This window comes from Etheostoma cragini, chromosome 3 (genome assembly GCF_013103735.1).
Source record: "Etheostoma cragini isolate CJK2018 chromosome 3, CSU_Ecrag_1.0, whole genome shotgun sequence".
Classification (NCBI taxonomy): domain Eukaryota; kingdom Metazoa; phylum Chordata; class Actinopteri; order Perciformes; family Percidae; genus Etheostoma; species Etheostoma cragini.
In genome coordinates, this window is record NC_048409.1 from 24,081,179 (window position 1) to 24,096,126 (window position 14,948).

At 41.5% G+C, this 14,948-nt stretch overlaps 1 protein-coding gene across 1 annotated transcript in view; it reads left to right on the top strand.

Annotated features, from left to right (window-relative positions):
- zgc:153039 (uncharacterized protein LOC767698 homolog) overlaps nt 1–14,948 on the top strand; it is a 61,483-nt gene that overhangs the window by 15,517 nt on the left and 31,018 nt on the right. The window contains exon 7 of the mRNA XM_034866706.1: nt 9,976–10,133. Within this exon, the coding sequence (XP_034722597.1) occupies nt 9,976–10,133 (158 nt within the window). The remainder of the gene's footprint in view (nt 1–9,975; nt 10,134–14,948) is intronic.

The window sequence follows — 14,948 nt, forward strand, 5'->3', positions numbered from 1 at the left end:
AGGTCCCTGTTAATATAGCGGCCTTTTTTCTGTTATGAGATTGTCGCAGGTGATATACCACTATGGTAAGAGATGCTGATGATGGTGATCAAGGCTGAGGGGATGTGAAACAGAGGGGAATCTATTAACCTTACGTGACCAGCTAGCCAGCCATGACAGATTGCCCTGTCGCTACTTTATCAAGCTCTTTTTGTTGTGTTTCTGTGTGTGTGTGTGTGTGTGTCTGTGTTTGTGGATTAGGAATTTAAATCTACACTTAAAGCAACAGAGTGAGTGCTCACTCTGTTACTCCACAGTTTTTCAGGTTTCATGCCTGAATATTAACTAACTGGTTTAGTGTGTGTGTGTGTGTGTGTGTGTGTGTGTGTGTGTGTGTGTGTGTGTGTGTGTGTGTGTGTGTGTGTGTGTGTGTGTGTGTGTGTGTGTGTGTGTGTGTGTGTGTGTGTGTGTGTGTGTGTGTGCGCGCTCTCCACAGTGCAGTGCGTCAATGACCTGTAGGCTAATCCGCCCTGTGCTTTAGAAGCTTTTGTATTAATTACCGACTTGATAATTATAATAATTTTAATCTGCTGTGCCGCCTTTTGTTGTGCTATCTCTGACATGCAGCCTTGTGAATATGTTTGCAATCGGCAACCCCCCCCCCAAAAAGTGCCTCTGTCCCTCATCTCTATACTGCTGCACCCTCCTCCATACACACATGCTGTGTGTAATTTCTCGCACTTTTCCAGAAAAGTCACATCTTTTGCCACAGCACTTTCTCTTTGCATTTTTTCTGTGTGTCTTGGCTCTTGTCTTTTCACCTGGACCCTATTTTCTTATTCCTATGTTTTTGTGTCTGATGGGAACAAAAATCTTTGGTCCAGTTGGTCCAGTATTAAGAGACATTGCTGCAGTTGGCAGCGGCAAAACAAGCTACAGTGTAAGTTAATAGGGCAATTGTCCAGTTTGTGTTTACCTTCACAAAAATGCTCATTTTGCCACTGACATGCTCAGATTAACATTCTAAGTTGTCCACACACGTGAAGATGCCCAAAATGCAGCAACACTATTAATTAAATAAGGACCACTTGACAGACTAGTTTGCCAATAACTCAAAATGAAGTCTCAAATATCTTCTGGATTATACAAAATTAGCTAAAAGTGTATGCTACATGTAGAAAATAATGTGGGGCTACACTCAAATCAGAATTTTGTCAGGCGAATTGGATTTGGCTGTTCTATACAAACATTTATTCTGTGGCGTGTCTTATTTGCGACAGTTTAAGTTTAACTACTGTCCCCTCTATTGTACTGCCTTAGTGTTAGTATGAACACATCACACAATCCTTTTTTTTCATATGGACTATTAAGCAACACTTTATTGAGCTGCCAGATTTTTAAACAGAGTTTGGCGGGACGTTAGATACTATGTACAATGCGATATTAAACAAAAGCCACAGACTATATCGTGTTAAGTTGCTATGAGCTATAAATTCACCACTTCTAAGCGGAATGCAGAAGATAACAGTATCTCAGAGCATGACCGGGGAAAGCCTGTCGCTTCTCCGGGCAGCTGCCTTCATCTCACTCAGACTCACCCTGGGTCTGAGTGAGACTGTCGACTGAAGGGTCTCGGACGGATGATTCAAATCTTTGACTTTCAGGGGGCTGCCCTTAAAGAATGTTTGTCAAATGTACTAAAATGCTAAATTAAACTCTTTTGTTATTATGTGCATGGAGACATAAGATTTTATTAATCTCACACTGGGGGAATTCCTGTGCTACAGCACCTAAAAAGAAAAAATGAACACACACCAGAATAACACAAATACACATTAAATAGACATAGTGCAAAGAATATACAGAAAGTATTACAAGAAATAGAACAAATAGAATTATTTATAATAATATTACAATAAAAATACAAACCTAATTTCACAATAAACACCCTTATATAAACAGACCGTATTGATACTGTACACAGACATGAGTGTAACTGATCAACTGCAATTATTGTAAGCATAGTAATTGTAACAGAACATAACCCTAATTTACCCCTAAATGACAAAAAGGGTCATATGAAAGTAAAGATGTGAGGGTGAGACATGACAATACCAAGTGTAGTCCAGTGGTGTGGCCTTGGTTGCGGCTATCCCCGGGGTTCTAAACAATAGGCTACAGAAATGCATCGACTACAGCTTTCACAGGTATTGTCACGGGCGGATACAGATTATTTTTCCCTTTGGATAACCATGCAAGATGGGGCATTTGGTCTTGGCAGAGCTCTGCGCTCTTTTGGTGCACTTCTAGTTATTAATACATTTTTTTAGTTATTAACCATTTTTTGGCAAAAAAAGATTGAGGAACCTTGTTTGTTACCAGACAGTTTAGAACAGCGACACCCCAATTCAGATTAATTTCATGGATCTGTGTCACATGGGTTTGTCCACGGCCCCGGAAACTAGCAACAGGTCCTCAGTGTACTGTATTGATTCCAATGGAAGCAGTGAGCGTGACCACAGATTATGACAGATTCTTTTGCCACAAAGTGACCAACATAAATATTGGACCCATTTTTCACCAGGCACATATCTCCAGAACATTCTGACAATAAATTGGCATTTTTTCAGACAGACAAATCGGGAGAGAATTAGTTAGAGACCTGTTTCTGTCTAAATAAATTACGCAAATACAACATCCATCTACGGGACGTTCACAACACTTTCAAACGAGGCCACGCCCATTTAGCAGTACCATGGGCGCTGATTGAAATGCTCTATCTTTTTAGAGTATTTTAGAGTATTGTCATTCCTCTGTCTTTACAGTACATCCTATCCTCTCATTCTCAGGCTTTCTGCTCATCCTTGTCCAGACAGTAGCCATTGTAAGGCAACAAGTCCAGCATCCCTTCTCCCCTCATCCTCATTCCTTACATTTCTCTCTTCCCCCTCCCTTTCTCTTGGCACTATCGCCCCACAGCAGCATTCTTGGCTTCATTTTCTCCCTCCTCTCCTTGTCTATCATTCATCCTTGTCTATCATTCATCCATCCATCCACACAGCCATGCTCCCTCTTTTTGTTATTCACCCCTATCTCTCCACTGCAGAGATTCCAGTAATTTTTGCCCCCTCTCTATTCTATTTCTCACTGCTGTCCTAGTTTTGTTTGTGGGGGTGGGGGGGTGTCTGTCTGACTTAAAGGCTGCAGGGATTGGAGGGAGAGGGTTGATGAGCAACAGACAGAGGAGAAAAAGGAAGGATTTGGGGGAATGAGGTTTTTATTTGTACTTTAAATGGGTTGGTAGGCACTTAGTGGTGTCCATGAAAGATGACATTTAAAGTTTTATGATAGTTGTAAAATACCTCACTTGACATCTTTGGGAAGCACTTGACTTGTATTTTAATTCAACTTTTTGAACAGTTCACACAAGCAGTAATGAGTAGAGAGCGGTCCTGAGGACGTTGCCGGGCAACATCCGTGCAATCTCTCATGATGGTGGGAAGTTTACTATCCATTCTCTAAGATCAATGAGAATTACAGATTTTGGTCTTGTAATTCAAACCATTTATGACTTAGACAAAGCTAAATAGTAATTAATTAGAGGTTTATGACTTCCATAAAATCTCACCACATGGTAAAATTAGTAGGTGTTGTGGAGCTGTCTTAAACAACTGAGTCTCTTGCCATTCCTTGAATTTGTTCTGCCTCTTTTAGCATAGGCCCTTAACGATATCATTTCCCAAATCTCCTTGTCTCGCCAATTAGACATTTTCTTTATCATCTTTGTTTAAGCCTTTCTTCTTCAGCCAAAGATATTTGTATTCTTCCAGTTACGTCATCAACACTTCCACCCACCCGCTTGCTGTGAATTCTCCGAACAATGTCCTGCTTTATTCACATGTGGGCTCAATTGGACATTACCCTGACTTTGTACAGGGGAGCTGGCGGGGTAAAGTCCATTTAATTGATGTACCATCTAACTTACAGCTCCTCCAGGTAGGCACGTGCACAGGTAGACCCGAGGGGGTACCCAGGCACCTGCACTTTTAGCCTCTGACTAGATAAGTGCCCTTTTTGCTAAACATTTTCTTTTCCATTTCTTTTTCTACTTTATGTTTTTTCTATGTAGCCCATTGCATCAATCCTCAAATATAAGCGTGTTGTAGTGCATTTGAGTTCCAATTCTGCAAGACCACGCAAGCCTCTACCTCACACAGAAACCACTGTAAATGCACGCAGATTGACGTCACGTCTCCCTGACATGTCTTCATTGGGATGCAAGCAAGGTAATGATAGTGTTTGCAGTCTGAAGCAGAGCAGAGAGAAGCTTCTGAACGCATGTGAAACGTGCTGCGGTACGTCTTATAGAATCACAAGCATTTTTTTTCTGTGGCCAAAATCGGCTCCGGTGGCCGAGGCGCAGCCAGAACTTGCCCCAGCGCTGCTCGGTGAAAGATTCTTTTTTCCACTTGAGCATCTGCCCCCCAAAATGTCTGCTTACGTCCCTGGCTCTCGGCACTGTCGATAAGTTCAGGGTTGCAGTTCATCTGCGAAAGGGGCACAATGTTTGTGTTGTGTGTTTCACTGGGGACTGTTATTGTGCCGTGATGGCGTAAAGGCTGTTTGACCCTGAATATAAGAAAATAAAATGGTTGTCATTTGTCAATTGCTATCCCATATCAGTCAGCCCCTAGTTACAAGCATCGTTGAGAGATGGAGTAAAACAAACAAGTGGCTGGAAATTGCCAGTTGCCACTGAACAGAGAGGCTAAAAATTGGAAAAGAATTGGAGCTGTAAAACAAGATGAGAGTACCATGGGAAGACAGGTCTATGGAAAAGCTGAGATGTGCAGAGTACATGTGAAGTGTTAGGAGGGGAGAGAAGTGTGTGCGCACAGAGGCCTTGTTAGTTATTGATCTCATTTAATAATACTTAACCACAGTCTTCTCCCCTGAGAGCACTTAACTATCCCTCTCTCTGGCTCTTACAATCCCTCTTTGCCTCCCTTTTACTTTCTGTTTGCTTCCATTTCCTACGTTTTTTTCTTTGTGTCTGTATATTTCTTCTTTGCCCCCGTGTACCGTTGCTACACTCTAAAAGTACCTTTGGTCAAGGTGAAGTAAGGCTAAAGACCAGCATTAAATCCCAGCGGTAAAGGGTAAGGTGTGCTGGTGCATTTGTGCTAAAGAGTCAATTCAGTCGTCTCTAAGAGGCCTGAGCTCATTCAAAGCTCACCGGGCCAGATGCAGGCTGTAAAGCATGTTCAGCCTCTTACTATTCAGACTTCTGAAGTGTGCTCTGAGGATTTTGCCACTGGCTCTGCTTACGGAAAGAGTTGTTCTTTGTTTTTCCCCCACTGGCACGGTGGGAAATTGGAACATGGAATTGTCACCTTGTCTTTCAGCTAAGGTGTAGCTTTTATATATTTATACATTCACTTAGGTTTTGGTTAGGATGAAGGCTTTTACAAAGCACACTTACTTATTGTTTTCAAGACAAGAAACCTTAAAATAAGTCTTGGTTTAATTCTGTTGATTACTCCATATCCTCAGTACTCAATCACATAATCTATGTAAATATCTTGTTGACCTTAAAAGGACATTCCACGAATTTTGTGTGTATGTATGTATGTATGTATGACTTCAGTTTATTTGTTATGAGGGTTACTAGCCTGTGAAAACGGCTAGGGGTATCTTGGTTTGGGCTCATAAGACAACTAATGAATGATGTCAAGCTGTATGTAGGATCAAGTGTTTTGGAGCTTGACCAATAGTAGATACAATATTATATTATATTTCAACCATTCTTTTTTTAAAATATGTCTGTGTTACTTACAAAGAGCAGTGTACTAAACATCCAGCCAGCAGCTTCTCATTGTTAGCCGGCGTTGACTGATGCTTTCGCCAGTTAAAATGACAAAACGTACTGCGACAGGTCCTATTAGCTGGCAACAATTTAAGTTAATTCCATTGGGTGGCAGGGTAGCTCACCCGGTCGAGGAGGCGCCCATGTGCAGAGGCTCAGTCCTCGATGCAGCGGCTCAGGGTTTGAGTCCAACCTGAGGCCATATGCTGCATGTCTCCCCCCTCTCTTCCCCCTTTCCTGTCTACAGCTTTACTGTCTACTAAAGGCTAAAATGTCTATTTAAAGGCCAAAACATTTTCTTTAAAATTCTGTGAGTACCTTGAGGCCAGAACGTCCATAACTTCTCAGTTAAACATTTATTTATATCACTTTAATAAGTTTAACTTAGAAATTACACGCCAGCAGCTAAATTTACAAGGATTTGCTAAATTTTAAGATACATGACAAGCTTACCAAAACAGACTACATACAGACAGTTTTTGTGTTTTTTGCTTGTTTTTAAAAAGTTTTTTTAAACAAATTTTAGCTGAGCTAGCGTGCTGTGCTTGTATAAAAAATAGCGGTAGTGTAAACAAAAATCAACAAAGACATTATAAAATGTATATATATTTTTTTTTAACAAAGCAGTGCTTGATAAGATACTGCGGACATTGCCTGTTTAACACTGGGTTTTGCTACCCATCCCTATATCCTTACTGTCTGTTTCATTCCAAATAATCCTGTTTCAAAATGGAAATAGTTGTTAAAATGGAAAAGGAATCTTAAGGAAATAGTAAAACCATTTCAAGGGATCTGTAAAGCTGCAGCCGTTTTCTTTTCTGGACACTTTTTCTGGAGCAGCTCAACTCAAGCTATCATTTTTTTAATGCTGTTTTGCACATTCAACAGACACAAAGCAACTTTACCATATATTCGGTGTTGTGTTTTGGTCCACCTGGCAAATGGAAATCCAATGTTCACTCTCTTCAGCTGTTGGAATGTGTGACTATTTTCACCAGTTAGTCACTTACTTTGTTGACGTGCTGTTTGCTGCACAGCAGGTGGTGTACAGTGGGAAACAGCCGCCTGCTGCTGCTGGAGGAGGGGGTGAAAAACCAAAACAATGAGCTGAAGTTGGCTACAAGAGAACTGTAGAGGCGCAGAACTGGGCTATAATTCTCTGCGGGTTTGCCACCATGAAAGACCCCTTTTACATTAAACATAATCATTGAATTCACTGTTGATATAGAAAACATGGATTAATGCAGCTTTAATGCTTTTTTAGTTTTTGAATATAAGATCACGCCCCTGTTTAAAAACCGGAAGAGAAGGGGAAAGCAAAAATAGCAGTAAAAATAAATGCGGTTCTTGTAATGTTGATGGAGAGATTTATTAGAGGGACTAACCTTTGCATTCTACAGAGTCAGAGTATTGACTTCTAGGACCATCATGTCCATATTGAGACACAAATGGTCACATAATGGTGCAATGAGCCTAACAGTGATGTCAGCCATAAGGCAGAGCCATCTCAGTAACTAGCTCTGATCCCATTTGATCATTTATTGGACATTTTCTTCAGGATCATTAAACCAGATGATCCTGAATTGTAATGTTCCTCGTGATGAGGAGTGACCTCGCCCTCTAAGAGCTGAGACGACCAGGATCACAGCAGACTAAGCACTGGTGATGATGAGAAGCTTTATGCTGCTGTTATAATATACCTAAACGCTCATTGTCAGCTCTTAATTTTTCATCTCATTTGAAAAATTGCAGATAATTAATCCATAATGTCCGATCAAGGCGCTGGTGAATTATCAGAAGCACAAACACACGAAATGATGGATTAAAAGATGAATACGCATGAATACACAAATGAGTCAATGAATAAAAATGGTAAACAAATGAGCTGAAGGATGGGGCGGGCTGGGAAGAGCGAGAACAATCGGCCAAACAATCTCTGTGGGCTCCTTTTAGTCGTTCAGCTTTGTTTCCTCCTCTTCTCTAAACAAACTCCTTTAATCTGTCACCAGCTCCCTCGCGCTTTTGTTCTCCTCTTTATTTGGATGGCAAAGCTCATTTCAGCTGGATGATCCGATCAATAATTACTACCCACACACACACACACACACACACAAACGCAGTCACATATAAGCAATACAGCCTTTGCAATGACTACACATTAAGAAACACAAAATAAAAAAATAAAAAACTGAATATTAATAGTTGTTCATTCTATTATGACCTAACACATGAACAACCTTCCTCCCTCTCGCTCTCTCTCTCTCTCTCTCACACACACACACACACACACACACACACAATTTGTCATTGCTGTCACCCAGTTTGCTGCGGCTTTGTTTTTGAAAGCCAGTTTGGAAATGTCAGGCTTTTCAAGATTTATTTTGCTCCTGCTGCATGTCAAAGAAATTAATAAACACCCTATAAGTTTTGACCCACATCATCACTCACCTTACTCACTCACACTCACACACACACACAGACACACACACACACAAACACACACTTTAATTCCTCATCATGTTTAGCACCTCTTTTAGCGTACAAAACACCTTTTTCTGTACAACACATACAAGGAGACTCCTCTCTGATCATGTGCCTGCGTATCAGACCAGTGAACAGTTCTTTGGTGTTATGAATTTTTCAGAGAGTGTTATTACAGGAATGGGTCATAAACTTTTCACTGCAATATACACACAGGCGCACACGCCAAATAAACAGAATTGGCATTTCCTAATTTCGAGGGCGATGTTAACTTCTCAGCAGAACCTTTGTTTCGTTGATTTGTAATGCAAAAGTGTGTGTGTGTGTGTGTGTGTGTGTGTGTCTCTGGGTCTGTCTTAGGCTCCATATAGAATAATAGTGTTCTCAGATCTTTGGACGGAGTGAACAATACTTAACAAGGGCCATGATAATAAGTATTAAAATCACTGGACCTGAAAGAAAACGTGATGAGACTTTTAAGAGAAGGAGAGAGAGACTTAAATGGGTTTTAAAAACACCATGATGAGGGAGATGGAGGGTATGAGGGAGGGGAAGTGTGTGTGTGTGTGTGTGTGTGTGTGTGTGTTTGTGTGTGTGTGTGTGTGTGTGTGTGTGTGTGTGTGTGTGTGTGTGTGTGTGTGTGTGTGTGTGTGTGTGTGTGTGTGTGTGTGTGTGTGTGTGTGTGTTGAAACACATAGACAGATTGAAATGGATCAGGAGAGAGAGAGAACACTTTGCACTCTAATTCTCCTCTCTCTAGCTGTGATGTATTGAAAAGAGGTGGGGGGCAGGCTGCAATCATGCACACCCTGCTGTGGTTTTTGTACTCTGATCTCTTTTTCTCCTTAGTCTAGTGCAAGGTGTCTCACACACACACACACACACACACAGACACTGGAGTGAGCCCCTTATTCCACGATCTCATCATTAGGCACCCTGGCAGTGTAATCATCACTTCCTCTTCAATCATGTTCTTTTTCATTGGACACGTTTTGCACCCCAGAACAAATGAGTTTGAAATGACACACAACTTTGGACAACTTGATTTTTATTTTCCAATATGAATATAATAAAATGAATAGTTACATGTATCTGTTTATGGTTATAGAGATGATGGTGTCTACTGATAACATGCTTTGTAAGTATTAAAAATCCAAGAAAATTAATGGGTCAATATTCATCTTCAGCCATGGTAGTGGCATGGATTTTGGGGTCACTCCACCACTTTGGTCCAGACAAAACTATTGGATTGCCAAGACATTTTATGCAGACATTCATGTTCCCCCTGGATGGATTTTAATTATTTTGAATAATAACTATAATAATAAATGCACAAAACTAAACTAAACATAGTTGGCAAAAACAATCCCAGATGCAAGGTCCACTTAACAGCTTTTTCTGGAACTTTCAAATTTATCACAATGGTCTTCATCAGCAGAGGGAATTTACTAAAATGTAAATGTATCTGTTGCTTAATTAGGTAAGATACCTAATTTTTTCCCATATTTTATTGATTTCTACTTAAAACCGTCAAATGAAACTAAAGATGCCACATATATAAGCTGAAAAAAAAAACAATGCCAGAACTAAATTTCAATGCAGGTTTTTTTAAAGCAATCTCTTCAATTGTATTCTGTATATCTTTACAGTGTCCTGCTTCAGAGGGATTACAGCTTCCTAAGAGACATCAACATCTGGAACCCCTTTGTCACCATCGGGGTTTATTCCTCCACTTTCTCCGCCGCCATGAGCAACCTCATCGGAGCCTCACGCATCCTCTACGCCCTGGCCAGGGACGACTTGTTTGGTAGGCTGCACAATAATTGCCTGCTGGGGAAAATTGTCCTCTAAAACTGCTGTTAGACTTCTTGTTGGGGGATAGAGGCAGACGGGCTTTGGGACTGCGACAAGCAGCACTGATGATATTTCACTGAACAAAGTTAAATAGCCCCGTTTGTATGTCAATCACATAAGTGAAAGTTTTAATATCTTTTTCTAAAAATGCTTTTCTTTTTCTTTCTTTTGATTACTTTTAATGGTCTCATAGGACACCCAAAACTATTCTATTAAAGTTTGACAATATCATTTTAACTCAAAGTCCACTTACAAGCACATCTTAGCTCAGAAGCTAAAATAGTTCAGTATGATCTAATCTGAGGCGTATTTTTTGAACACGAGGGTGAAGAGAGGGGCGGCGCTGTCAACTGAGACACTGTGGGAGGGGCTGTGGGAGCATGGGGTGAGGGGGTCCCTTCTCAGGGCCATCCAATCTCTCTATGACCAAAGCAAGAGCTGTGTCCGGGTTCTCTGCAGTAAGTCGGACTCGTTCCAGGTGAGGCTTGGCCTCCGCCAGGGCTGCGCTTTGTCCCCAATCCTGTTTGTAACATTTATGGACAGGATATCCAGGCGTAGTTGGAGTGGGGAGGGGTTGCAATTCGGGGGGGCTCAGGATCTCATCGCTGCTTTTTGCAGATGATTTGGTCCTGATGGCCTCATCGGCATGTGACCTTCAGCACTCACTGGATCGGTTGCCAGCCGAGTGTGAAGCGGCTGGGATGAGGATTGCACCTCTAAATCTGAGGCCATGGTTCTCAGCAGGAAACCGATGGAGTGCTTTCTTCAGGTAGGGAATGAGTTCTTACCCCAAGTGAAGGAGTTTAAATACTTTAGGGTCTTGTTCCCGAGTGAGGGGACCATGGAGTGTGAGATTGGTCGGAGAATCTGAGCAGCGGGTGCGGTATTACATTCCGTTTATCGCAGCGTTGTGACAAAAAGAGAGCTGAGCCGGAAGGCAAAGCTCTCCATCTACCAGTCAGTGTTCGTTCCTACCCTCACCCATGGTCATGAAGGCTGGGTCATGACCGAAAGAACGCAATCCAGGGTACAAGCGGCCAAAATGGGTTTCCTCAGGAGGGTGGCTGGTGTCTCCCTTAGAGATAGGGTGAGAAGCTCAGTCATCAGAGAGGAGCTCGGAGTAGAGCTGCTGCTCTTTCGCTTTGAAAGGAGCCGGTTGAGTTGGTTCGGGCATCTGGTCAGGATGCCTCCTGGGTGCCTCCCTAGGGAGATGTTCCAGGCACGTCCAGCTGGTAGGCGGAATCGGGGTAGACCAGGACAAGGTGGAGAGATTATACCTCTAACCTGGCCTGGGAGTGACTCGGGACCCCCAGTTGAAGTTTGGGGTCTACTGCTGGAGCTGCTGCCCCCGCAACCCAATTCCGGAAAAAAGGGATGAAGATGGATGGATGGATGATAAATACGCAGCTAGAGAGTGAATAAAGAGGAGTTACAAAGGAAGCAGTGAATTAGAGAAATCGAAAGTTATTTTCTGATTGTTCATCCTGTCTGTGTGTGTGTGTTGGTTACACCTGAGAGTCGGTGTGAGGCAGAAGGATCTGACAAAGCGGAGTTACCTAGGAATAACAACGAGCTGCACAACCTTTTTGCTGTTATTGGCTGGGGATTACACACCCATATGGGGCCCAGATGCTCTTTATTGACGGCCATAAACGTCCCACACACAGAAAAATAATAAGAAAAGAGAAAATACAAGCAGTGCGCCACAGTCTCTGCAGAACCAGACACCCCCACACACTTCTGGTGGGTCATAAGTGATGATTGAGAGGGTTTATTTTTGTAGCATTACCATGATGTGTCAAATCAAGTGAGTTAAAGAGTTACAGTCCTTTTTTTAGTAAAAACATATTTCCTTGTATATCCATCCAGCACAGAAACAGTGTCTGTGGAAACACAGTAAATATTTTTATTTCCTTTTAGTCATTTGTTAATTCCTTTTCATGACACAGATGTGTCATAAAACACAGATAATACATTGTATGTAAAAAAAAAGTGATTAAAAAATACCACTTATGTTTAAACTAAGTTGGTTCAATACGTTGAGTTCTAAATATGTATGAATTTCTCTAACTTCCTGCATTCTAAATCTCACCAGCAAGTTTAGATTAAATACGACTCAATGGGGCTTATGATGATGATCACTTCACGTTAAACATAAATACGTTTTCAGACACTTCTCTTTTTGTATATTTTTAATTTTCTCTTTTTTAATTCTTCACTCAGCTTCTTCAGCCACTTTTTACTGTGGCCAACCAAGTACACAATAGTAGTAGTTACAGGATCAGTCCACTTCTAAACAGTTTTACTAACTACTCCCCCAATCCCCCCACCCAAAAACCAGTTTGTGCATTTGCATTCACACTGGCCAAGGGGCCATAGGAACTAGTAGGAGTAGGAGGACAACAACGGTATTTTTAGCGTCGTCGCTTGACTTTAGTGCCGCATACAAACCCCCATTTGCAATAGCTCACTGGAGATTTTCCTTAAGATTTTAATGTTTCCTGTGGATCCTTCCAGGACCCTCCGCACCTCCTTGGTGGCGTTCATGGCCAGCCGCATCAGTCCACTTTTCAGAGTTCAGCATTCCGCCCATTTTCGTAGTGATTCACAAAGTCAAGTTGTGATGGCATGGCTTTTACAGATGCCGTGCTGTGGGAGTGTGACTAGGTCGCTATTCGGAAAAGGGAAGAGACCTTGACCAGAAGTAGAAGCTGAAAGAGTTACAAGAACTACGGTCAGAGGAGCTTAATAATCTTCAAATTGGTCCAGTAGGAACACAAGAAAAAAGGGTTATAGTGAGATGGGTTCATGAGCAGGCAATTGGCCCCATCCTTAAGAGTAGACATTATTAAACCGGTATAATCACATTTGCCTTCAGACATGGTTTGATGACATGTTATACAAACTTTTTAATTTGAGAAATACTGAACCCTGACATCTGTATTGTATGTGTTGTGTATTTTAAGAAACAAATTAAGCAATGAGCAACATAACTTAATGTCCCCGAAACACCTTGAGTCAGCATGTTAGCCCTGTGAAGTTATTCCCACACAGTCATTCCTATATCAAGCGATTCCCATCTCTCTCTGCCTGTGTGAATCTATGCTGCCTCCTGCTTTGTCATTATTAATGACTGTGAGCAACTTCCTTATCCCATTCTTGGCTTCTTTGTTAAGTCTATTGCAAATTGATTTGGCGTGCGTGCGTGCGTGCGTGCGTGCGTGCGTGCGTGCATGCGTGCGTGTGTGTGTGTCAGGGAAGGTAAATGGCTGTATTAGTTCAAGTTCCTCTGTGGAGTGATCAGATGGAGCAAAGGCAGATGGCTCTAGTTCAGCTGTCTGTTCACCACTGCCAAAGGGTTAACTTAGATTAATCTCTTTAATTAAGAGTCAATGACTGTGGAACCATAAATGTGTAATGTTCTTGTAGAAGGGATGAATGTTTTGTGTGTGTGTGTGTGTGTGTGTGTTCGTTCTTGTTGTTGTCAGTCATGCATGCTACACACAGCGCAACCTTGCCATTGTCCTAGACACACATGCCATCACACATTGTAATTTCTCCTTGCAGGATTAATACTTTTATGTTAAATGTTTATTTATTTACAAACTCTAACATTTCTTTTTTCTCTATAACTCCCTAATCTCTTATTCCATCGACTTGGTCCTGCATTTCTCCAACACTCTGTCACTCAGTCTCCCACCCTCAGCCACATTGATTTAACTATAAAATCTCACTGATTTAATTCCCATCCCTCATCAGCTGTGAAATTTAGTTTTCAATTCGTCTTCCCATCATGTCTGTCTTTCATTCTTGCTGTAACCCTCTAATGTAAAGATCTGTCACAGGATTCAACACAAATGTCATTGTCCTGAGACTGTATGTATTTGAGTTTTCTTCCAATAAAACCAAACCCCCCTGCTTAGACAACCTAAGTGCCAGCTTAGGTTGTCATTGCCGCTCTGAGGTTCCAGAATCTGGATCTGTTGCTATAGGAAACCTCATGAATTACAGTATAAGAGGTAGAGGAAAAAACTCCTTTTGTTTGTGGTTTCAGTTACCATGGCTTCAAGATGAAGCTGTTTTAATTGTTGCTACAATTTTATGCATTTAATGTTATTTTTAGTTCCTGTTTGTTACTGTGGGTCATGTCTTCAATACAGGGTTTGTACAAAGTTTGGAAACTAATTAATATAGTTTAACCGTTATGTTTTCAAGGTTAGGATTAGTGCTGGAATTTGATTATTTGAAATGATTTGACTTGACATGATATGATGCTCAATTTTCAACATGATCTGATGTTTCATCTACACATCCCTCATGTACCAAAAGTCTCCTGGCGTCTCACACCAGGCGGACTAGACAAGGACCTGGGATTGACTGACACGGGTGCCGAAATTTAAAAGGGGCGTTTTTCCGTTCAGTAGCGCAGAGTCATGATGGCGACCTTCTCTGTTTTTCACGCAGTTGCTAGAGTGCGCTCTTGCACGTATTTGATATGAAATAACATTGCGTTGGATCAAAAGTTGAGCCAGGTTCAACTATTTTACGGGAGCCGTCTGTGTGGCATTGTTGGAATGATTGAGGGGGCTGGGTTCTTTCACACAGCACTCAACACAGACTTGGCATTTCTTTCTTTTATGTCTTTGTACATGTCTTATTTACCCGGCAGGATGGGATATTCAGTCACAAGTAGGAGCGATCAAAATCTCCATAGGAGTTGGTGGGAGACAGATGTCACATCTGCGGGAGCAGACATTCATTGTTATAA